The 23567-nt window shown below is 43.3% G+C and overlaps 8 protein-coding genes across 8 annotated transcripts; 5 read left to right on the forward strand and 3 right to left on the reverse strand.

Moving 5' to 3' along the window:
* Positions 1 to 501: 501 nt before the first annotated feature.
* Positions 502 to 2575, reverse strand: EAF02_001350 (uncharacterized protein). The gene is made up of 4 exons (XM_038897398.1): positions 2108 to 2575; positions 1596 to 2049; positions 1119 to 1548; positions 502 to 1065 (listed from the first exon to the last, which is right to left on the reverse strand). The coding sequence occupies exons 1-4, from the start codon at positions 2256 to 2258 to the stop codon at positions 874 to 876; spliced, it is 1227 nt and encodes a 408-aa protein (XP_038762373.1). The 5' UTR covers positions 2259 to 2575; the 3' UTR covers positions 502 to 873.
* Positions 2576 to 2784: 209 nt separating this feature from the next.
* EAF02_001351 (uncharacterized protein) lies at positions 2785 to 5509 on the forward strand. Its single transcript, XM_038897399.1, has 2 exons — positions 2785 to 3259; positions 3310 to 5509. Exons 1-2 carry the CDS (start codon positions 3012 to 3014, stop codon positions 4937 to 4939), a joined length of 1878 nt encoding a protein of 625 aa, XP_038762374.1. The 5' UTR covers positions 2785 to 3011; the 3' UTR covers positions 4940 to 5509.
* A 4360-nt stretch (positions 5510 to 9869) lies between these two features.
* EAF02_001352 (uncharacterized protein) lies at positions 9870 to 10730 on the forward strand (the record flags this gene model as incomplete). Its single annotated transcript, XM_038897400.1, has 1 exon — positions 9870 to 10730. One exon carries the CDS (start codon positions 9870 to 9872, stop codon positions 10728 to 10730), a length of 861 nt encoding a protein of 286 aa, XP_038762375.1.
* A 2830-nt stretch (positions 10731 to 13560) lies between these two features.
* On the forward strand, positions 13561 to 14196 carry EAF02_001353 (uncharacterized protein; the record flags this gene model as incomplete). Its single annotated transcript, XM_038897401.1, has 1 exon — positions 13561 to 14196. The coding sequence occupies one exon, from the start codon at positions 13561 to 13563 to the stop codon at positions 14194 to 14196; it is 636 nt and encodes a 211-aa protein (XP_038762376.1).
* Positions 14197 to 17492: 3296 nt separating this feature from the next.
* On the forward strand, positions 17493 to 18614 carry EAF02_001354 (uncharacterized protein; the record flags this gene model as incomplete). Its single annotated transcript, XM_038897402.1, has 1 exon — positions 17493 to 18614. The coding sequence occupies one exon, from the start codon at positions 17493 to 17495 to the stop codon at positions 18612 to 18614; it is 1122 nt and encodes a 373-aa protein (XP_038762377.1).
* A 670-nt stretch (positions 18615 to 19284) lies between these two features.
* EAF02_001355 (uncharacterized protein) lies at positions 19285 to 20039 on the reverse strand (the record flags this gene model as incomplete). Its single annotated transcript, XM_038897403.1, has 2 exons — positions 19285 to 19737; positions 19794 to 20039. 2 exons carry the CDS (start codon positions 20037 to 20039, stop codon positions 19285 to 19287), a joined length of 699 nt encoding a protein of 232 aa, XP_038762378.1.
* Positions 20040 to 20506: 467 nt separating this feature from the next.
* EAF02_001356 (uncharacterized protein) lies at positions 20507 to 21244 on the reverse strand (the record flags this gene model as incomplete). Its single annotated transcript, XM_038897404.1, has 1 exon — positions 20507 to 21244. One exon carries the CDS (start codon positions 21242 to 21244, stop codon positions 20507 to 20509), a length of 738 nt encoding a protein of 245 aa, XP_038762379.1.
* A 484-nt stretch (positions 21245 to 21728) lies between these two features.
* Positions 21729 to 23388, forward strand: EAF02_001357 (uncharacterized protein; the record flags this gene model as incomplete). The annotated part of the gene is made up of 2 exons (XM_038897405.1): positions 21729 to 22376; positions 22423 to 23388. The coding sequence occupies 2 exons, from the start codon at positions 21729 to 21731 to the stop codon at positions 23386 to 23388; spliced, it is 1614 nt and encodes a 537-aa protein (XP_038762380.1).
* Between the last annotated feature and the right edge of the window lie 179 nt (positions 23389 to 23567).

Raw genomic sequence — 23567 nt, forward strand, 5'->3', positions numbered from 1 at the left:
TCCTTAGCTTTTTTTCTCTTTTCTTTAGTTTTCTATGAATCGGACTTCAGGAACTGAGGAACTGAGGAAAATTGCCAAAGATAAATAAGTCAATGAAAAATCGAGGGTTCCGGTCAGATGGATGAGGAATATATATGTATATATATATGTAGGTAGGTGGGAGAAGTGATGTATACGATTGATTTGCCCAAGGAGATAATGTAATATAATGTGATCCTACAAGTTCACGAGAGAAAGCCAGGTTCGAACCCAAAAACACTTAACAATACAATTGATGTCGAACAAAAAAAGACTCATCTATCCATACATCAACCTGAGTCACAAAGTAAGAACGGCACGGTTGTGCGGGGTAGGTAGATGCTAGCACGCATAGATACATCAAAAGTCCCCGAATTTCCTCGATATTCAATTGGAGGCCCTTTACTCTACATGCTTGGCGGTGAACTGGACCATTTTCACATTTTCACATGTGTTTTTGCAAGAGATGACTTTGAGAATTTCGAAATGCAACGACTCGAATTTGTATCATCATCTTGTATGCTTATGCTACGCTTCATATAACATGCCATGTATTTCTTGAACCATCTCTCATCAACTCATCAACTCATAAGGTCTAAGATCCATAGATACCTTTCATTCCACACCTATTCCGTGTCAAATAGCCAGATCAGGCCAAGCCAAACCCATCATCTCGATTTAGATTAAAAAGCAAAAGACAGAAACCAGATTCAACTATTGTTGTACAGGGGTAATGTGACCAAACAGACGCCTTCATAAAATGCCGACCTTTAAAAAACAAACGCCTAAGTGGATATCCAGTATACATCTCCTGAAATTGGAGAATGTATCGACAGTAAAGAACGTGTGGTATAATTAAAGGAAGTAATCCCCAGCACCTCTCCGACCAGCTGGAACTGCACGTTGATCTTCTGGTACGGCACTGAAAATGCTGAATTTAGGATTGAGATCTTCTCCAACGTTCATAATCGAAGCGACGTTACCACATCGGTAACAGTAGTTAGGAGCTGACCAGACAGTAACGACAGATTTTTGTGCGAAATGATACTGAAAAATGTTAGCATATCTCCGTTCTCATCTTAGCAGGTAAGATAGCATACCTTGTATCCTTCGTTGACAAGTTGATGAGCACGGGCAATAAGCTTCAAACCATTGACATGATTGAATTCATTAGCAACCTTATCTCCAAATAGCCAACCGGCCCCACGAGGAGAAACAGCCCAAGTATCAACATCCTCAGGATCACTCCATACAAGATCACAGAAAGCACCCTCATGAGGAATTTCTTGAGCACGTGCGACAACTCTAATTTGATCAACTGTTCGAATTTCAGGACTCAAACCACCGTGAACGCAAAGAACTTCTCCATCAACAACTGCTGCAAGGACGAGGAAGTCGAAAACTTGACAGCAAGATTTCCAAACCGAAGCATTGCCGTATTTTTGTTGACATTCTTCGTAGAACCCGTATACTTGCGTGATTTGACGAGACTCGTGATTTCCGCGAACGAGAGTAATCTTATCAGGATATCTAATATCGTTAGAGATGGGTCAGACCAAATGAAGTGATTCACTTACGTAGCTTTCAAGCACATAAGTAATGTGAAAGTTTCCAGACTAAAATATCCTCTATCGACGAAATCACCCAAGAAGATAAAATTTTGGTTCCCATTTCCAGAGACTTGATTGTTGTTAACATTGATCCCAGAATCTACTCCAGAACTCGTACTACGATTTAATCCACCTGCAGTACGTGGTCGTCCTCGAGGTTCATCATCGTCATCATCATCGTCTCCTCCACTTGCGCTTTCCACACCACTGTCACTACTTCGTATCTTCTTCTTCAATTTTGGATCTGTAATCTCGGTAGGTGGTTCGAGCGCATCCGTATTGATCACAGTGGTGGGGGCTTGAACATTTGTCTCGCCCGGCATACCACCAGCGATACGGAAGAGTTCGAGTAAATCGTAAAATTGTCCATGGATATCACCACAAATGGTAACAGGAGTTGCGACAGGTTGTATATTTGACTCTGTCGAGGGAAGGATCAGTACAAGAAGATACAAAATGATGATTCGGAAGGGTGTTACCTTCCATTAAGCACTCCTTTACCATCTCACAAAGTTGTTTCATTGCCCACTCTGGTAAATAATGACATTGTTTCGCCTCTGCTAACCACTCCTCCAGACCGGAACGAGGTCCCAATTTCGCAGCTCCAGGGCGGGGTACCGTGGGACTCATGTTGTGTATTCTGATAAGGTGATGGCGAAGTCTTGAGTTTCCTTTTGGATGCGTGAACAAGCAGGACTATATGGCGACTCAAAATTTCTCGACTTTAGGAGAGTTGAGTCTGTTCCTGAATCCTCTTTGAGATCTGCCGGGTTTTCTAAAACCGTCTCGAGGTTGCAGGTATAGCTTGTTGGTATGGAATTCTTTTCAACAATTCTAACTCTGGAATTGTCGCAATTGGTTTGTTCAATGCCCTATTGAGAGCTGATATTGGCTTTCTGGGAGTTGTCGTAGTCGTCTTAATGTGATGGTTCGTAATCCTCCTGATAGAATACCTCTTCAACTGCCTCATCTGAGGGTGCACTTGGAATCATGCTGCGCTATGCCCGATATCGTAGTATAACCGAAGAAGTTGACATAGATTATGTGAATGGTGACCGTATTCTCGGTGGTTAGGCTTTCCGACCCAAGGGCATTCCCTCAGAAGTGATGCCCCACGTTGAACCTTATCAGCAATCATATATTCGAGTACAATAATGCTATTTCCTACTTGCACAAACGTAATACAAGCCAGTTGGTGATTTCTCCAATAGATGGGCGTCGCAATTCTTTACATCAATGTGCTTCTCATGAATCTGCAAGCCCGTACAAATTAAGGAACGTGAATATCAATTATTCAGACCCACAGGCCCCAGATCATTCGGCGCAATAATCTGATCGAAAGTCGACCTCAAAGCTTCATCCGTTATACAACTACCATTCGGAATGGCTACCACAGCAGGATCTCGCAATAATACCAATGGTGTTCTTTCTGTAACAACTACTCAGACATCGGGAAATACATCCAAACAATCTGCTAGCAAGCCAGCAAGTTCCAAAACGAAACTCATTGTTCGCAGACTGGCTCCCGGATTGACTGAGACTGAATTCTGCTCATTGCTTGGTGACGAATGGAAGGTAGGGCAAGGGAAGGTTGATTGGTTTCAATACAAACCAGGAAAGGATTCTAAAGAGTATGTTCTTTCGCGAAGAATGCGCCGACATTACTTACAAATATATACAGCCCTTCCAAACCATCCCGTCCCTCTCGAGCATATCTTCACTTGACGAATAGTGATCATCTTTTGCCATTCTCCGACGTCGTGCGAAAATCCAGTTTTGAAGATGCAAAAAATACATACACAAATTCTTGTCTTATTGGACCACCCACTGTCGAATTTGCGCCATACAGCAGAGTCCCCGCAGGTCTCAAACGTCGTACAGATGCCCGGGCTGGTACAATCGATCAAGACCCAGAATTCATGGCATTTCTGGAGGGCCTAGCTAATCCAGTTACCACAAAAGAAGTTGGCGCAGAGGGCGAAGATCCCTCAACAGGAAAGGCCGAGAAGGTCACAGTAACTCCCTTGGTTCAATTTTTGAAAGACAAGAAGGCCAATAAGTCGAAGGAATCAGCAGCCAAAGCAGCAAAGAAACAGGAATCTTCAAAGTCCAAGACAAGTGAAGGATCAAATTCTACAGGTGATGGGAAAAAGTCCAACAAGGATTCCAAATCCGACAAAGTTGCAACCACACAAGAAGCTGTCAAGATTTTGAACAGGGAAGCTGGCAAGAGAACAGCAGCTGCATCAACCTCATCGGCAGCCTCCGCATCTTCTCAATCTAGTACTGAAAAGAATGTACCTAAGCTTGATACTTCTAAAATTCCTGCAAATGAAAGACAAGCCGTTGTCGCTGCTCATGTTCGTATGCTTCGACGTGATCTCGGACTCAATCCTTCGCAGGCGCATCGTCGTATCAAACGTGATACAGCTAGTGCAGTAAAGGCGGAGTCTACTGAAAAGCCCACCGCAACTTCTAACAACAACGCATCTTCCCCAGCTACTCCTACAACACCTACAGGTCCAAAAGTTCCTCCCGCTCAGCCTAGCGCCCAATCAGGTAGCCGAAGATCTAGGAGAGGTAATCAAAATCACAATACCGAATCGTCTACCAATAAGCCATCAACTACCACTACTTCTGCCCCAACCACACCTATGGTTTTGCTAAGAAAGCCCGATAATCAAAGACCCCAGCAACGACCAAGTACCGCCACTTCTCAGCCCTCATCTACTCCCCAAGTTCAATCAAAACCAACTCCAAAAGTTACTCCAGCCACTTCAGCTACGGTAGCATCTCAACAGGCTACTTCAAACCGAGGGTCAAAAGCTCAGGTGGATGTTTCATCCAAAATTTCCCGACAAGCTTTCATCAAACATGCCAATCCGTCTCAAGGCGTGACCGAACCATTGCTAAAAGAAGCATTAGAGAAGTTTGGCAAGGTCTCTATGGTTGAAATAGACAAAAAGAAAGGCTTTGCATATGCCGATTTTGAAGATGCAGAAGGCTTAAAGAAGGCAATGGCTGCGAACCCAGTTTCCGTGGCCCAAGGCACCGTTCACGTTATGCCACGAAAGGGGAATACTGCAAATCCTGTACCACGTGCTGTTCCGGCCCCAAGAGCACCTGCACCACCATCTGCTAATCCCGCTCCGCGTGGTGGTAGAGGTGGAACTATGGGTAGGAGGGGTGGTAGAAATGGAGGTGGAAGAGCTCGCGTGGATGTTCCAGTCGCAGACTCCCCAAAATCTTCTTCAGCCGCGGATTCTTCGAAATCAACTCCAGTCACGCCAGCAGGATCAGCTTCCAAGTGAGATTTTCTTGATTTAGAATGATGGTTCAGCAGATTCTCGAAAAGTGATTAACGATGGTTCGCCAATCCATCGAGAATACGAGCCATTATCGGAAATACCAAAATTCAATGCGTCATAGAAAGTATCCATTTAAAATGCCTCAAGAGCTACGAAAGCCCAAGGATGAAATCCAAATGGAACTTGGGTTTATTACCAGCTTGCCCAATTTTGGTCTGAAGCTCAAAGGGATGGGATGATTATGTGCAGAGGAAGCATAAATTACGAGCATGCGCGCAAGGTCATACGTGATAGCGAGAGGGAAGAACCAGGGAGTATTGGTTCTGCAGTGGCCAGAGATTTTGACCTGAATACAATTACACAACTCCCCAAACGGGGTTTCGTGTCTGATCTAGTATTACGTAGTAAAATCTTGAGATTATTCATTGATCCTTTTCCCATGGATGCATCCATTGAACTGCCTAATTCTTATGCTCAAAGAAGCGAACCGTGTCGTCTGCAGTGGCTATCATCCAATGTATAACATGCTCTTATCTGCTCGGGGTCATTGCCTGAACTTCTCACACTTCTTCCTGTTCCTAGACCCCGACCCCGGAGCTGGCATGTTCAAATGCTACGCGAAATTTCTCTCCTATATAATTACCTCTAGCTTCTTTCTGTAGGTTGACAAATAAATGGAAAACATTCGCGGCACTATATTTTACATGGCCCGGCCAATAATGGTAGGATGGTGCAAAGTTTTGTACTGGTTATGGTATGTAGATTCTGAGGGTGCTCGATTATCTGATGTGTGAGTTTTATCTTTGTCATCTGGTTATATTGTTGTTGTCATTGGTATTCTTCTTGTCGTTTCCCCCATACTGTCGTCTGGTGTTTTTGAACAACACTAAGCAGAGTTTCCCCTGGGACTAAGAAGCGGCGAAATCACTGTGTTCATGGTGCTAAAGCGAAACGTAGATTGTTAGCCACAGTCCACATTCGTAAATCATGTGTTTGACTTTGGAAGTGCCCGCATCTGGATTGAGGATGTTATGAGCCTTTTTGAAGGAAGCGTATGGAACACAGGATTGTCCAAAGTGTGGAGCTGGTAGTGAATCATCGTTTTGGGGGTTTTTGATCATGAGGGTACTCCACCAGATATGGATTGGGTATGGAGGGTGAAAGATGGGGTGAGGTGAATTGAATCTGGCTTGGGGAGTAAGGATTGTTGTGCATGGGTTTTCACAGGTATAAAAGGGTTGCAAAATCGGGGTATTGGTATTTCACCAAAACATACAGATCCCTTGCAAAACCTTGATATGGGCATTGGAGACTTTATTGTTCTTTCGGCCAGAACTATCTTCTGGAGTTGTGATTAACAAACTGTAACCGATAAGTATCAGTATTTATAGTGAGGAATAGAAAATTCCGTGATGCTGTTGGTGGTTCAATATTGTCGTCATTTCTTATGAGACCCCATTGACAAGGAGTCATTGTCGTTCTATCTTACCCATTGTTGCGTCAGGCATTTGCATTTGTATATTTATCCTAAGAAACTGAATGTTTTGAGGAAGTCTCTTGAGGGTACAGATATGCATAAGTAGATTACCAGAACCTCATTTGTCTTTTAAATGGTGAATCCATTTCTTGGCCGGCCATGTGAGGGAAAGGAGTGCTATGGATATATCTATATTTATGTGGGAAACATGAGATTTTTGATGATTATGGATGATATTCTGACTGCGTGGGAAGTGAATCATTTGCAAAGACTTCTAGAGTGAGGTGGGACTTACGAGATTCATTCACCACAACCCTATGCGGGGGTCCTCTTCAATCATCCCTACGGAGTTGGTAAAAATATCTTCAGGTTGATATATAAGAGATATTATTGAAAGATAAGATGAAATATACATTTCACAGAATTCTCAAAACACATTTCAAGGAAGCGAATTTGGAAATAACTACTTAATCAGCTGTACAATTTGAAGTGAAAGTTATTGTCTGATAAGCTTATCCTATCGTTTGTACTCTCCTAACTCCTAGATCAACTCCTATCGCTGCCGTTCTGTGCTTTTCACTGCCAGATAGGCTACTGGCGCTAAATTTTGGATTTCTTAACTCAAAATTGACAATATAAAGGCTGACAGACGAGATACAGTAAGAGCGAATTTCTCCTACAAATATCCATATGAGTACACGGCGTCTGGAAGGCAATGCTTGGTCCAGTCATGGAGAATTTTTGCCTTGCAATTGCTTCAGAGTGACTCGTTTTCTCGGCCCTGCTCCATTCAAGCCCCTCGGAGCAATTATTTTATACTTCTGGCACTTTCAAATACTTGACCTGTGGAAGATAATTTATAACAGTTTTCGAGGCCAAATATTCACTGTAGTCACATACCTATGTAATCATGTGAATAGCCATAAGCAACCAGATCGAGTATCGAGCTCAAAGAGAGGAGCTCTACTCTGGTCTTTTGTTCGTTGTTGTCGAAGCCCTTCCCCAACGAAAAAAGACGGGATAATGCGGAGCGGCGGCGAACTCTCCATCACTATAATGAGGTGAGACGGCAGCTTTCTACATTGAGAGAATTAAGCTGAGAGACATAAAAGGCAATGCGAGTAATCAGTTTCTTACCTACTTGATACGATTCTTTTGAGGTGAAATAAGCGACGGCTTCTCATTGACCGGACAATAGTTTTGGGGAATTTCTCCTTGTGAGGATTGCATTCACGGTGTCATGTTCACATCTCTTCCAATGTGATATTCAATCTTGTCAATCACGATGCTTGCTACATGATACATTGTAATTCTCCGTATAATAACGACTATGATGAGTTGTTAACATCATCTCCGGTCAGTCTAGAAATTTAACTTTATTCATTGAGCGAGTACGCCTTTTCGAAGGGCATCATTAGATACGGCTTTACCCTTGATATTTCGGAAGTTTTGTTGTTGATTAGCCAAAGTAAGTATTGGCATGTTCAAAATCCTTGAAATCTCCCAAATTACGAAAGGATAGCACTACGACTGAGGTTCTGAAAATCCAGCACCTCCCTAGCTAGTACAGCTTCCTGATGGACACATCATCGCCGTATGATATCCCTTGATATGTAATGATGGTATTATAGTTTTTCAATGATTCAGAGTTCACCAAATTGTTATATGCGAGATTCATCGTCACAAAAGTAATGCCTTCATATATTTCTCCGTCACCTTTCATCGTATCCATTATTCTACTCGCTACATTTATCTACTTCATTGTACAATTCTGTGGAATTCTCATCAGACTAGGTTAGCCCATCTACGATCTAGGTGAAGAAATGGCAGAGCTTGACTGTATTTGAAAAACTTTGTTCCGGCCATGCCAGAGTCAGAAGAGTTTCCTCGTGATTGTGCAATCCGCGTTTTCGATTGGAGTTTTACAGCAAAATCTGAGCCATGACAGTTGTATTGATAGGCAATTGCTCGAAATGAGGAAGTCAAACGTCAATATACCGGTAACAACAGTCAATACCCTGCAAGTACTTCGAAACCTCGTGTGTACCACAATAACTCATGCTGGATCTAAGTTAAAGTTTTCCCTCTGCTTAGCCAAGATAAGACCGCATTGTCTTTCCGGCCTTCTAAGATCAAGAGAGATGAATCTCTTCCTGCAAAAAAGTGTCCCACTCGTGTGGCCATTTAGTCTTCCAGGCCTTGAAATACATATTCGAAACAAACGTTCACTCCGAGTCACGGGATTTCGGAACTCACCAGTCTCATCGGTGTCAAAAACAAGCGAAAAGGGACAGGAAATAGGCATCTGGATCTTTCATACCACAGACATCACTGATATAGAATAACGATTTTTCAATTTTTCAAAAGGGTTGTGTCGTATACTTTTACTTTATCTGAGAAAGTATCGTCTATCTATGTGCATACATGGACATATGGCAAGATATCGAGCCACGATCAAAGTTTCGCTAGCCCTCATAGATCTCCCTATTCTTACTCGTCTGTTTTTCTGCATGTCTCTCACCATTGTGTCATTTTGAACAGCTTTCTGCTTCAGTCTGAGGGCTCATGTAAGCAGATTCGGATTAAAATTAAGAGATGATGTGGGTATGCGACAGGCTTGTATCTGAACTTCCAAGATACCAGATAGGTCGTTTTCTAGGATACCATAGATACAACCACCAGATTTCATCCCTGAAAAGGCGTGAGTTCTAGCTGATTGTTTTGTCATTGAAGTTGACTACGTTCAATGGCCACGAAATCGGAGTATTGCTTATGTCATTGCTTACTTAAGCTTTAGACATTTCCCAGTTCAACGCCAAACTTTTTTCTAAAAGTAGAGATACAATTAACATTGCTTGATAATTCCGCATCATCCTTGAGAGAATCCAGGCAGTCTTCAAGTTAATTTCGAAGGATGGCCGTTTGTGTGATATCCGGAAATCAAGCTTTCAAGAAATTTGTTGTGATAGCAGAAAGTTTGAGTGACTCCGTGGCCATGTTCAAAATGATTAATCTTCGGCTAGAAGGAACGAATGAGACCGTCAAAGTTATTCCATTGCCAGCGTCGATATCAGTGTGGACGTTGATGAACTCTCATATCATTTGATCCGAAACAAAACCACGGACCTCGGTATGACAAGAAAAGACCCGCTTTCGAGCCGGCGATACGTACGTATCGGGATTGTCACCAAACCGGGGGCAAACCCGTTGCTCAACAGATTCGCGATTTTTCAACATGAGGATCCCTTGAGTAAAAACTGCCGCGTTGGCAGTCTTGGTTGGACTGGTTTCAGAAAGTTTTCTGCACAATTGCCCAGTCGGCGGATTCGCGGAATGATATAAACTTTTAGTAAAAGATTTATCATCCTGCAAATTTCATCCTCTTTCATTTCTTTTCTTCGTTCAAATTTTTGTGATATATCAGGAATTCCAATTGCGATGGCAAGTGCAACAAAAATGGTGCAACAAAAACCCCTCTCTGCTTTCAATAGACTATCACCCTGTGTCTATCTGTACTCACCTACCACCACCACTGCACCACCTCCATCCGATCCGTCAACTATCCTCCTTTGCAGCTGGAACAATGCCGCTCCAAAGCATATCTCCTACTATACCACCTACTATACCAATCTTTTCCCCTTCTCTCGCATTGTCCTTTGCACCATGAAGACTTCTCAGTTCCTCCTCCAATCCGAAACCCGACGACGCAAAGACGCCGCTCCTGCTATTGATGCTTTATTTTCCGAATCATCAGATCAAGAAGCAAGGTTGTTAGTCCATTGCATTAGCAACGGAGGTGGTAAACGATTTTACGGAATCGCCGGGTTATATCAATCTCTGAAAGGAAAACCGCTTCCTATATACAGCATCGTATATGATTCTTGTCCATCCCTCCCGTGGTTTAAGCGAGATTTGCACGCGCTCCTCCATGTGCCTGGAGCCAAACTTCCTTGGTTGTTGTATATACCCCTAGCAGTCATTGCGATTATAGTTGCTTCTATATTGTACGTTATCGTACATATCTGTCCACATTGGGTGTGGAGAGATTTGGTGAGGGGACCATTGGAGGGTTTGAATGATGAGAGGTTGGTAAGGAAGGAAGCTACCAGGGGGTATATTTATAGCGAGGAAGATGAAGTCATTGAGTGGAAAGACGTCGAGGAGCACGGGGAAGTAGGTACTCTGAAGGGATATAGGGTTGAGAGGATTAAGATGGTTGGAGGAAAGCATGCGCAGATGTTTAGAGGTGAGGGTGGTGAAGAGACTTACTGGGGGTTTGTGAGGAAGCTGTGGATGGATGGATCAAAAGACGTCTGAATGATGCATGAAATTCGAGATGCTCGGTGGAGTACATCGATTTGGCTGGTATAGCTGTTGCAAGTGCATCGTCAAATCTACACTTCCTAGCAATATTTTGAGAGCATAGTGATTGTAGAATACTTGATCCCCGCAAATATTAAATTGAAATATCGATAAATGTTATGATGCATTAGACTGGAAACTACTTCGTTTCCAAGGTACTTTTCGATCTTGAAGGCTGCTCAACGCTCGAGAAATTCCACTCATGCTTCTGATGTCTTGGCTCAAATATCCTAGACCAATTCTCGTGTAGCCCCTTTAGCTTTTGGGTCCAATCAAGAGTATCATTACTCAAACTTACACGTGCACCCGGGTAAAAAGAGAGCTTGCCAATTAGACTTTAGATGGAAACGTCATGGGCGAATAGGATACATAGACTCACCGCGTACTAATATGCAAAACTGCTGCGAACTCATATTGCAAATATCTGTGACATCGTCATCAGGGCGAAGTGCATGCGGTCTCCAATCCGCCCGCTCTTAGTCCGCATCAAGGTACCGGCGTTAGTAATGTGGAATAGCGGCAACAAGATCGACTTTCATGACTTTTAGCTGGCTTCCCCGCATGGTAACACGAGCCTCTTCAAGAAAGCTTCAGTCTAGATGATGACCGCTTGCGGCCGCATGTTCTCAAGTCTTACAGTATATAAGATGACAGGATGCCGCCACAATGCGCAAGCATTAATAATCTACATAGCATAGGATACAGAATCACCGCATCTCATCCGATACTCAGCGTTTGTTTTGCATAACTAGCCGCTTGACCGCTAGACATATACCAAGTTCAAGTGGGATAGATATTCACAATGGGAAGTCGGTGGGTGATCTGAAAAGGAGTATTCCATGTATGTAAGATTCAAAATTTCGTGTCTGTGTTGTTGTGCTGTCGGTGCATTGAGGTATTTATGCAATCGTTGCATGTGCCTTGCTTGTGCATAATAATTATTCAATCACGTGCGACCTGTTCCATGATCTCCAGGTTTTCCCACTCGTGTCCGACGCGCTGAGAAAAGAGTACAGCCTCATTCATCCATCCACCTCCCATGCTTCCGGAACGGGTATATCAAGATATTCTTCATTCGGCAACCTTTTGATCCACGTGTTTGATTGAATCGGTTCGTGCCCAATATAACAAGTTCCCAGCAAAGATGGTTCTCGCGCTTACTCAACGCCGAACGAAAGCTCTTCTCTAGCATAGGAAACGCCATCACATATTTCGAAATATTGTAATTCTATTCGTCATCATATCCGAGTGTCACATTCATCCAGCCTTCACAAATTCTGCCTTGCAGAGATTTCCCCCTCCATCATACCACGTTTTCCATGTCTTGTCCGTGTGTTTCTTTGGTTCTGACCACTGAGTTCATCATGAGCGGCAGGGTCTGGATGACTTCGCCGCATTTCCAGCCATTTTCTCAAGCCATCAAACCATTAAATTCTTCTCCAATAACGTTACGATTGCATCGTGACAACAGACCAATATGTGGCTGAAAGAGTTAGGATTTATCTTGTGAAGTGGCTAGTTTGGAAAGTTCCGAATGTGGAATGATGCAATGGGAAATCTGACATCAGCGTTTTGCACTTTGAGAAGCCAAGCTTCCCTGGGAAATTGTTTTGCAAGACATTGTTCAAATGATATCGGGTCTTTTCGAGAATGATTACGCCTCAGCCTTATATTTGGGGGCTGCATAGCCACTCCACATTGTAGTGATTGAGAGGCTCGAAAGTTGGTCACACAGCAGGTTATGCTCTGACACTTTTTGTTTCGAGTCAAAGTCATGGAAAATGCGTTATTGGATATGGTAAAGCTTTAGTTCCCGCAAGTTTACAGGAGGGGTAAAATCCTCTGAGCGAACCATTTATCCTTGGACAGCTGAGTGGCTCGTACTTTTGGGGACCTTCGTACGACAGGAGTTGTGTTTCTGTATGGGGGGAGACGATTTTTGGTTATGCATGATTTTTTTGGCATGGAGGGGGAGTGGAGCAAGTGACAAGAGAATAGGCATTACAAGGCAAGTGAGACTTTTTTCTTTACCATGTCCCTTGTCCCCAATTTTAGACGTTTCAATGAAGATGTGGCGAGAAGTTTCTCTTCAAATGGATTCACATATGACACACGGACGGATAAATCGCTTTGTCAAGCATGAATCAGATCGGATGAGATGCGAAATGAAGTAATCCAAACGAGGCGTTTCTCTATCTCGGCCTTCACAATTCATGAAAAAGAATTGACGCCGAAGCCGCGAATTTCTTCTACAATATTCCGAAATCCTCTGTCGTGTTTTCATAGCCTTGTTAATCTTGTTATGGGGTTTCTATTCGGATCTAGATTATGACAAAAATATTATCGTCTTGCCACATGATGTTTCACAAGGCTGTGCGGAAATTCGATATTCTTGAGATTTGCTAGAGAAATTTTGCAATTTGCCTATGCCTGATCTACTACACGCGTGAGTTCCCTCTATGTAGGCAGCTATACATATATTGTAAACCTCTCCCTTCTTATTGAACAATCCGAGAAGTGCATCATCCAATACTGTTTCTACACATACATACATACGCGCTTCTGAAGCTGCAGGTCATACTTACTTGCATATTCAGCCATTCCAATCAATTTTCTCCATATCTTTAAGAAAGGACCCATTAAGCACATCTAGATCTAGTTGTTGTCAAATATAGTCAATCTCACATCTCATCTTTCACCAATCTACTGATACATCAAAAATCCTTCTTCGTCTACTATTTGATCCCAAAATCCCCAATTCACAAAATCCAAATTTACAACATAAATGTCCTACGATCGTCCTCGCTCTCGCGGATTCTTCGAACGCGATCGTCACGGCCACGAACGCATCATTTTCCGCTCAAATTCAAATTCTCATCATCGCTCCACTTCTCAATCCCGCACCATGGTTCATGAAATGGCAAGCGACCTTGAAGACCGCAATGCAGAACTACAAGCTGTTGCCGAATCACTCAAAACAGAACTAGCAGTTGCAGAGAGCAGGAACTGGCAATTGATCTCTGATAATAGTGCTTTACGAGATATCGTGCAGGTACTTAAGGGAGATAAAGAAGTTCTGAGGAGAGAGTGTGAAGAAAAGAGTGGAGATATCGAATATCTTGAAGAAAGGGTTGCGAAATTGGAGGGGAAGAGGGAAAGAGCTGAGTATAGGGGTGAGAGAGCGGAGGAGAGAGTTAGATTGATGAGAAGGGGGTTGACTGGGAGAGGAATTCTGAGTGAAGGGGGATTAAAAGAAAGACTTGAGGATAAAGTTGCCGAGATCGAGAGGTTGAGCGCGTTGATCAAAGTCATGGATGATAAGCTTAGTGAGAGGAACCGGTGGTTAGCGGAGAAGGATAATAAGTTGGGACAGTTGAAAAGGTGGATTGTGAGCAAAGGATTTCGTGTTGAGGGGGTATGAAGGGGATTGCCAGTTGTGATGTTGTATTCTAGATGCGATGTCTATTTCGCGATTTACGGATTCAGATTCAACATCGAAGAGCACGTCGATCTTTTGCGTTTCACCGACAACGACAAAGAGGCGGGTGTCCATGATTTTTTCGGCGTCAATTTATACCAAGCCTTGGGAATGACAGTACCAAAGAGGGCCACAGATCGTTCTTTTGTGGCGAATAATATGTACGTACTATACGCCGCACCTATACACCAACATTCCCAGACTAACAATCCTTAGAAAAAACCCAAGAAAAGAGAGGAGGATTTATTCACGATGCTGTTGAATGCTTTAGTATTTTTGATACCTTGTAGCTGCTTAGAATTAGTCTGCTTGTTTTTTATTCTTCTTCAAAATGAATGTATTGAGTTTAATTTCTTGCACTTGCACTTGCTCTTGTACACTGGTCTAATTCTTGGTCGCCAGATATTAGTCTACTTCTGTTAGTTTAATCCCTTGAATGATGGAGATAGAAAGATGGTTGAACGTTTTCGAATGATATCGGCGCTTATTCATTGGTGCTTTTCCTTTGGCTTTGTATCCTATACACGGGGGCTTTATGTGTGTACAATTGAATTCAGAGATTGATGACTTCCCTTCTCGCTAATTGGCATATGCAGATGTACTCTCAACCCATTTCATGGTATAAGATATGTGAGTATCCGTTGCCCCACCCAAAAAAGTCGCCTAGAAAGGAAATCGAAAAAAAGGATGATCGTTAGAGTTCAGGTGAGGGATCAAGAGGGGTTACACGGTTCTGCCCTCGGACTTCTACACATAGACGGCATGGACAGACGGGTTAATTTGGGATCTTGCTTGAAGTTGCTGGTTGTGTAATGTAATAGTTTGATATGGATTATGGATGTACAGGAAAAGAATTTTGGAGAGATACACACAAAAAGAAAGAATAGATATCGTGGGGTTAATCCCTGGTTTTCGCAGAAACTCGTTCTGATTCACACGTCGACATTCCAGTCGCCGATTTCCAGCGTCCATCCAGGAATCACAATGAACCATACACCGAGTACAAGCAATGGCTTCAAAGCATGTCATTATTCCTCCATCTAATTTTCACAAACGATAAACGATAAGAAATGCATTTTACTTATCACACTGTCATTAATCGATGCATATTTGACGTCAAACTCGCGTCTCGGCAGTTTACTAGTTTCCTGTCTAGGTCTCTTAGCGTAGGTTACATTGCCATAGCCTATCGATTCGTGAAATTCGAAAAGACAATTGAGACTTTTGACACGTGAAGAATAGGCAGGACGGGGGTGCGAAAGGGGAAAAGGAGGGGGGAAGAGTCATAAAAACTGTACGTGTTTTTATATAGTCCCGTGCTATGGACGAATGGTGGGTTACTTGTTGGAAATGAGGAATTGGGAATGCAAAAGATTGGTCGAGCGAGAGAAACAATTAAAGGTATACCGTGTGAGTAATCTCGACAGTATTGGAGGGAGGGCTTTTGCATGTACAAACAAAAAACAATGAATTGTTCAATCGAAATGTGCCCCTTCATGCAGCCACCCCGCATCACCACCTCACGCACCGACATGTTGTCTAATTCCCATGCCACTTTCTAATTTCTTCTTTGATATTTTGTGCGTACATAACTTTGTCATCATCTTATTCATATCGTTGTTCCGTCTTTTCAACAAGTAAGAAAAGGAAAGTTTCCACTCTTTGAGGCTCAAGCCTTCGTAACTTTGTCCTCCAACTCCAATTGTCCTACCCACAATACTAGCATCTGTAAGTACAACGTCGATCCAACGGACAATACTTTGATTCTTATCCTTAACACCTATTTTCTCGACACCCTACTTCGTAGATAAATAAATTCCGATCTTCACCGAATTGGGCATTTCTAACCTAACCCGTATACAGTACTCGAGGTACCCAATAAGATGTGCTTAAAAATCTACTCATTGATTAACAATCGAGGAATCTTTTGTCAAGGAATAGGCACAGCCTAAATTTCATCCCTGGAAGAACCTATTAGCGGTCTGCCCTGGCGTTTTTTGACTAATTGCGAACGATTCTTGCGAATTCAAAATTCCGGAAGAAGAAAACGATATAGACAAGGCTAGAGAAACATCTCAACACTGCCCCTTTCCTGGGGTCAAATGGGTTGTGAGAACAAGGGCTTAATTTTCTCGATCGTTCGCTAACCAATCAGCGTGATTAGATGTGGGAAAAGCCACGAGGAGATAGCTGAGGAAAGGGATGTTTGAGAGTGAGTCATCATCATTTGATAGTTTACGAAAGATTCGGACATGGAATTGGGATGTTTGGATTTTAGCTACGGGTTGAAAATACAGTAAGTTTGGGGGCCCAAAAAGTAATTTTATTCTTCCTCCATCCCTTTACATTATGATTTCGAGACATCGGAAATGGCAAATGGGTCTTCTCCGAGTAATTAGATGCGTAGAAGATGACAAAATGAGGAAGGAATAAACAAAACATCATCTGGCGATTGGATTTACGCCAGAAATATGCACAACGGGATGATCAACCAGGATCCACTTCGGTGAGATCATTAGGAAACCATCCCTTTTCAAACCCCGGTTACGCCATGAGCCGCGAAGGAAAAGTGCGAAATGTCAAATACCCCATCAGGACTGAGGCTGTGATTGGAAGCTCGAATCGAGTCAAGGCAGAAAGGGTACATGATTGTTTCGAAACCCGGATGCTTTGTAGGCAGGTACTAGGCTAAGCACAAGAACGATAGATAATAGACACCGGTTTCGAAGAAGAGTCATATGTTTATTGATCCTTCTTGTGTTCATTTTCATGGGGCAGGTTGGCTATGGTATTGGAATGATATGGCTATGTATCGGATGGCTTGGAAATTGGTGTAGAATAGGAGTATATATCTGGTAAATTTCCGGCCAGGAATGAGGAATCAAAAAGAGGTGTTTCTTGTTCAGCCTTATATTTATTGATTCGATTCCCATCTCATCTACATCTGCATCTACATTCATCCTACCTGCAAAGAATAATTCTCGAATAGAATTGGTCTCATTTATCCATTCATTTCACATCAGCGACGAATAGATTACTTCCCACTGCATCAATACCCATACCCGTTATCCAATTATTTTCCCGCTCTCATTTGATTTATCAATCGCAATCTGACATCGTCGGGTCAGAAACACAACGTACGATTGGTACGAGTTGCTTCGGAGCAAACCTTTCAGGTTACACAAATAGTTACAGTGGTACATAAACGTACCTTTGTACACAAACACAGCATTCTCAGCATGTCTTCCAAGCCCGTCAAGAAAGTGCACTACACTTCTTCCACCAAAGGATCTTCAGTCCACGGCGGAACTCCCTCAACACCACCCGTTACATCTAAAACCACTTCTACACCCCGTCGTCCCTCATTCTCTCATCAACGCCACCCCTCTGATTCTGGAATCGGTTCCTCTTCTTCCAATTCCGCTACTGCGCCAGTAAACTCGGCATCTTTCTTTACCGACGCCGACCGCGCAGAGCAAAGACAGAATGTTCATGCCCTCAATGAAGCACTCAGTACACTCAAGGAACGCATCAAATCTCTCGAATCGAAGAACCGCTCTCTCGAAGACACATTAGTAGAAAGCAATCGGGAGAAACGGGAGCTCCGTCGTGAAAGGGATGAGTCTCTCCGTATAATTGAAGATTTGAAGAAAGAGAAGTCTCGAGCCAAAGATGGACGAGAGGCGAAAGAGAGTGATGGGATTCGAGTTCGTGGATCCGACACCAATGTTAAGATTACACCTGAGAAGAAGGAAAGAGGAGAAAGAATTCCAGTAACAGTGGAGAGAAACACACCACCCATGACACGCCGCGAAAAAGAACGCGATTCCGAAGCTAGGAGGAAAGAAGACGAAAGACTTAGAGCACAACATCAGGCTAGAGAGCGAAGAACAAGCTACAGAGATGCACCACCTTCACCACTTTATCGCGACGAAGAAAGGGATGTTAATCCTATGAGTCCCAGCTCTCGATACAGAGACGAAGATCTTCCCTCCTCTCGCGAAAAACGCAACTCGGGTACTCCGCCAGCGGCCAAAATGCAGAACCCATTCACACCATTGAGTTCCATGGGAGCAAATGCAGTTCCGGGACGAGCAAGAAGAGCGAGTGTTAGCTACGGGACTTCCCCAGGTGGATATACGAGTGCGCCACAAGGATATCCGGGGATGACGATGGGAAGTACTTATGGAAGGAGAGAAAGAGATGAGATACCTTACATTAGGGGGGAGGTACCTGTTAATGTTGGCGCTGGGGTTGCGGGAACGAGAGGATCAAGATTGAGTGGTGGGAGCGTGGGGAGTGCGAACGATGATATGTATCCCAATGATGGGAAGTATCACCCTTATCCTTTGAATCATTGATGGATGGTGGGTTTCTTTATCGGATTCTTTTTCTTGGACTTTGCGATTTGGGCGATTGATTGTTTGATGGTTGGAAACGGAAAGTTCGGGTCAACGAACTGGACATGTATTTTCTTTTCTCTTTTGTACTTTACTTTTGGTCTTGTGTGCGATATGCGTGTGGATTGGTTTGCGGTTTCTTATGGATGGATGAAAACAATACCCCTTATAAAATAAAGAGAAATGAATGAAACGAGGGAATAGGATGGAATGGTATGGGACAGGACACACAGTACATATAAGAATGGCGCAAGCCTGGAAGGATAGGAATGGAAACGGTCGGATGGTTTGGGTGGATAATGAATCTAGGTTAGAAAAACACACTAGATAGCTATTATTTTTTATGCCAGATACTCAATGTTTAGATATTCGAATGAATACCTTTCAGGAAATTTTTGTGAATATTGTGAACTTTTTGTGGATTAAATTAGGCGTGTGACCGGATAGAAAAAGTGATTGCATTTCCCACTTGGGATACTCTTGCTGAAGATAGTGAGTTTGAAAATTGTTCGAAATGACTGTTTCAGACATTCCATCATCACAAAGATATAGACATGTACACCGAGAAAGATGTGATTAGGCTGTAAACTGTGATCTATGATGTGTCTTCCTCGGCCGAATAGCCTATTCGCTACTCTTCGACAGGTCTCGTCGCACCAGTCATAAACCCAATCGCAGCCTCCAAGATATCTCTCACAATCTTCAATTCCGAATCTGTTCTTGGGGTATATATCATCAGATATTCCGCAGGCATCTTTAATGTGCCAGCCAAGGTCATTCTTTCACCCCAGCCCTTCTCAATCACATCTTTGCAATCCCTAGGCGAGAGTACTGCGTGCATTGAATAATCCACATTCTTTCCTTCTGTATGAACATGTGCTATTTCTCGTTTCGTTTTACGTGCTGGGAGATGAGGTGTTGGGACTTTTTCTGCGATCAAGAGGGCGTCGCCGTGTTTTTCGAGGGCAGATGTAGTCAGAATTATGTGGTCAGGATAAGTTTTGGCTAGGTCGATAATGGCTTGATCGATTAGTTTGTGTATATAATTTTCACCGAATTGGTTGATCTGCCTGTGGGGCACTACCTATATTGGCTTGTTAGTAGTTCGTTTGGAGGTCTGGAGGATTAACCTCAGTGTACCCATTTGCCCTTCTCAGGTCTGGGACCTTCTCGGATTGGTAATGGTTGTTTCAGAAAGCTCCGTTGGCCAAGTGCCCCGCATTTTGCGATCTCAGTGGGATCATCGTAGCATGCAATATCGAAAGGTTTGCTTTTGAAATGCCGGAGGAAGTATTGGACGAGTAGGTAGCCGAATATATTGCTAGGCAGGGCATTTTCTTTGAACTCTAACCAGCCATGATAATCTGCGCGAGATGATTCGAACATCACGGGAGCATACGACGGTCGATTGACCTCCAGAAAGATGTCGTAGGAGTCATCTTAAGAACGGATGAATTTTGAGATTGATGATCGGTGGATTAGCTGGCTTGTGCTTACAGCTTGATGCCCCTGTAATGCAGGCCTTCATTGGGACGTAAAAAGTGGTATCACTCAAACGAAATCAGATATTGAAAGCATTGATGTTTCGATATTACATAATGATAGCAATGTGATCTCAAATAAGGTTACATATTGATTAAATTGTACGACGAGTCGAAAGTTTCCGAAATAGTCTTTTAATCGAAGCCTTGGTTCTTTGATTCAATATCGAATATTGAAGAAAGGTACATCTTAGATGACCCTTTTATCGCGTTCGCCTGAAGCAGTACTAAAACGATGCCCGGATTTGCAATTCCAGAAGCCGGCACGGGCGGCATCAAGCCATTCCTCGATATAATGGTGTTTTATGTACTCTAGTTGGCCTGTTTTGTAGCCTTTACAAGTAGAAACGGAGGACGATCCCTTGCCCGAGCCCAGTCTGGAAATTCCTTTATCTGCTCTGGTGTTGGTCCCCATTCATCGATTGCAGACAATATGAAGCCAGCACCAAGAAGGATCGTGATATATGTAGCAATCGAACGGTGTTGTTTGACTACCCCTTTTGCCAACCAGTCTGTCGTTCGAGGGCCCTCAAGAGGATAACCATCTAGTGGCCAGACGTCTCGAACTTCCACATCTTTAATCCAGTCAGGGTTTCGTGGGGCAGTCCAAATGGGATGTTCCACAGAAAAGATAAAAGCTCCTCCAGGCTTCAGTGATTTATAGACTTGCTCGACAAGGGATGGAAGATTCTCAATGTAATGAAGAGCCAGTGAGCTGTAGGCAACATGAAACTCATTTGGAGATATCCGTAACGTCTCCAGATCGGCTTTGCGATAACTGATAGAAAGGTCTTCTGGGTACTCTCGTGCTCGAGCTAACATATTCTCAGATACGTCTGTACCCTGAACAAATTTTGCCCCATTTTCTCGCGCCCATCTACACATCCAGCCAAATCCGCATCCAAGATCTAGGAAGTTCGATCCCTCAAGGCTTGGTAACCAAGAACGTAACACTTCAAATTCAGGCGCCTTTTCCAATCCATGGACAGAGCGTGGAAGCTGAGCATATGCTTTGAAGAAGTCATCTTGATCGTATATATTTTGTGCCATGATGTGATTCTGGGATCAAAAGTCCAAGCAATATGGATGTTCTTGATATTTCTGTTTCGGACTGTAGGTGTATGATCACCTGTAGAAACCTAACAATCACGCAATATGCAACTTACCTGGCAAATGGGCGATTAAGGAGAAAAGTCACCTCTTCCCGCGGTCTCCATACTTGAGATATGGTACTTTATCGTTCTCCAGTGTGATGCAAAATGTGCAAATATGGGCCTTCTTCAAGAAAAGCCAGTCCTCGTTTGATCCCATCATGACGGATTGTTAAATACAACATTGAAGTAGACTGTCGATCAGGAACAAAGTGATTTATCATAATGTTGAAAATATTCCGCTGGGCAGCGGGGTTGCGGAGGATACGCTAGATGGCGGGGTTTCCGCACAGAACCCGACATCGGAGCGGATCTTTGCATTGATCAAAAACATTGTTTCAATTGAAGTTATTCGCATCCAACCACAATATAAACTGCGCATCATGACTGACCACACCCCTTCACAAAGATATCTGTCGACCAGAGGTGGCGACTACGGATTATCATTCGAAGAAGTCGTGCTGAAAGGTCTCGCTGCTGATGGAGGATTATTCATTCCTGAACAAATTCCATCAGTACCTGAGAACTGGGAGTCAAAATGGAAGGACTTGTCGTTCTCTGACCTCGCATTCGAAATCCTTTCTCTCTACATCTCTCCTTCCGAAATCCCACATGCAGACTTGAAAGATATCATCAATCGAAGTTACTCTACATTTCGCGCTCCGGAAACTACACCTCTCGTTCCTCTCAGCGAAAAGGATAATCTATACCTTTTAGAATTATTCCACGGTCCTACGTTTGCATTCAAAGATGTTGCATTACAATTACTTGGAAATCTCTTCGAATACTTCCTCGTCAGGCGGAACAAAGGCAAGGAGGGAAAAGACAGACACCATCTTACAGTTGTTGGGGCTACAAGTGGTGATACTGGATCTGCAGCTATCTACGGTCTTCGAGGCAAGAAAGATGTCTCAGTCTTCATCTTGCATCCAAAGGGTAGAGTCAGCCCTGTGCAAGAGGCTCAAATGACGACAGTTTTGGATGCCAACGTGCACAACTTGGCTGTTGAAGGCACTTTTGATGATTGCCAGGTGAGTCATACATCTACATATATTTGACATGTCTAATAGTTCTTAGGATACTGTCAAAGCTCTATTCGCGGATCCGCAGATCAACGAGACGATGAACCTTGGAGCTGTCAATTCTATCAATTGGGCAAGAATTTTGGCACAAACCACATACTACTTCCATGCATACTTCTCTCTTCAAAAGTCGTCTGGATATAAACCCGAAAACAAAGTCCGCTTTGTGGTGCCTACTGGCAATTTTGGTGACATTCTGGCTGGATATTTCGCGAAGCGCATGGGTCTACCGGCTGAAAAGCTTGTGATTGCGACGAATGAGAATGACATTTTATACCGCTTCTGGAAAACGGGACACTACGAGAAGAAGGCGGTTCATGGTGTCGAAGCTGAAGGTGGACTCGTTGAAGATGGAGTCAAAGCACACGAGGATGGTGTCAAGGAGACACTTAGTCCAGCTATGGACATTCTTGTCTCAAGTAATTTTGAGCGATTGCTGTGGTTTTTGGCCTACGAGTATGCCTCTGCCGCTGGTATGGATGATGAGTGGAATAAAAAGCAAGCTGGTCAGGAAGTCGAAGTCTGGCTTAAACAATTGAAAACAAACGGTGGATTCAATGTCCAAGACGAAATCCTCAAGGCTGCGAACAGAGATTTCGAGAGCGAAAGAGTCAGCGACAAGCAAACCATCGACACAATTAAGGATTTTTATACTAGTGGTTCCTACGTTTTGGATCCACATTCAGCCATTGGTGTAGCTGCTTCATTACGATCCGTCTCCCGCTCACCAAATGCATATCACATTTCTCTCTCAACAGCACACCCAGCCAAATTTGCAAATGCTGTTGATCTTGCATTGAAGGATGAAAAGAGCTTCAGCTTTGATACAGTACTCCCCAAAGAATTTGTTGGGTTAGAAGAAAAAGAGAAACGAGTCAGAGTTGTACCTAGTACTTCTTGGGAAGATGTTCGGGCAATTGTTGTCGAGGAGGTCGAGGCAGAATTAAAAGGAATGTCATGATATCCATATTACTGTAGTATAACAGGGTCAACCACCTACAATAACTATTCGCGACTTGTATCCTGGTTAAATTGTGACATCTGCAGCCAAAGCCAATGTCATACAGCAGTGCCTCACTCAAATGTTTGTTTGCTAGTTTGGTTGCGCGAGGCTTATCTCTTTTTGATGCTGAGTGTAAC

The sequence above is a fragment of the Botrytis sinoallii genome (assembly GCF_014898435.1).
Source record: "Botrytis sinoallii strain Bc 23 chromosome Unknown BSIN_002, whole genome shotgun sequence".
Lineage (NCBI taxonomy): Eukaryota > Fungi > Ascomycota > Leotiomycetes > Helotiales > Sclerotiniaceae > Botrytis > Botrytis sinoallii.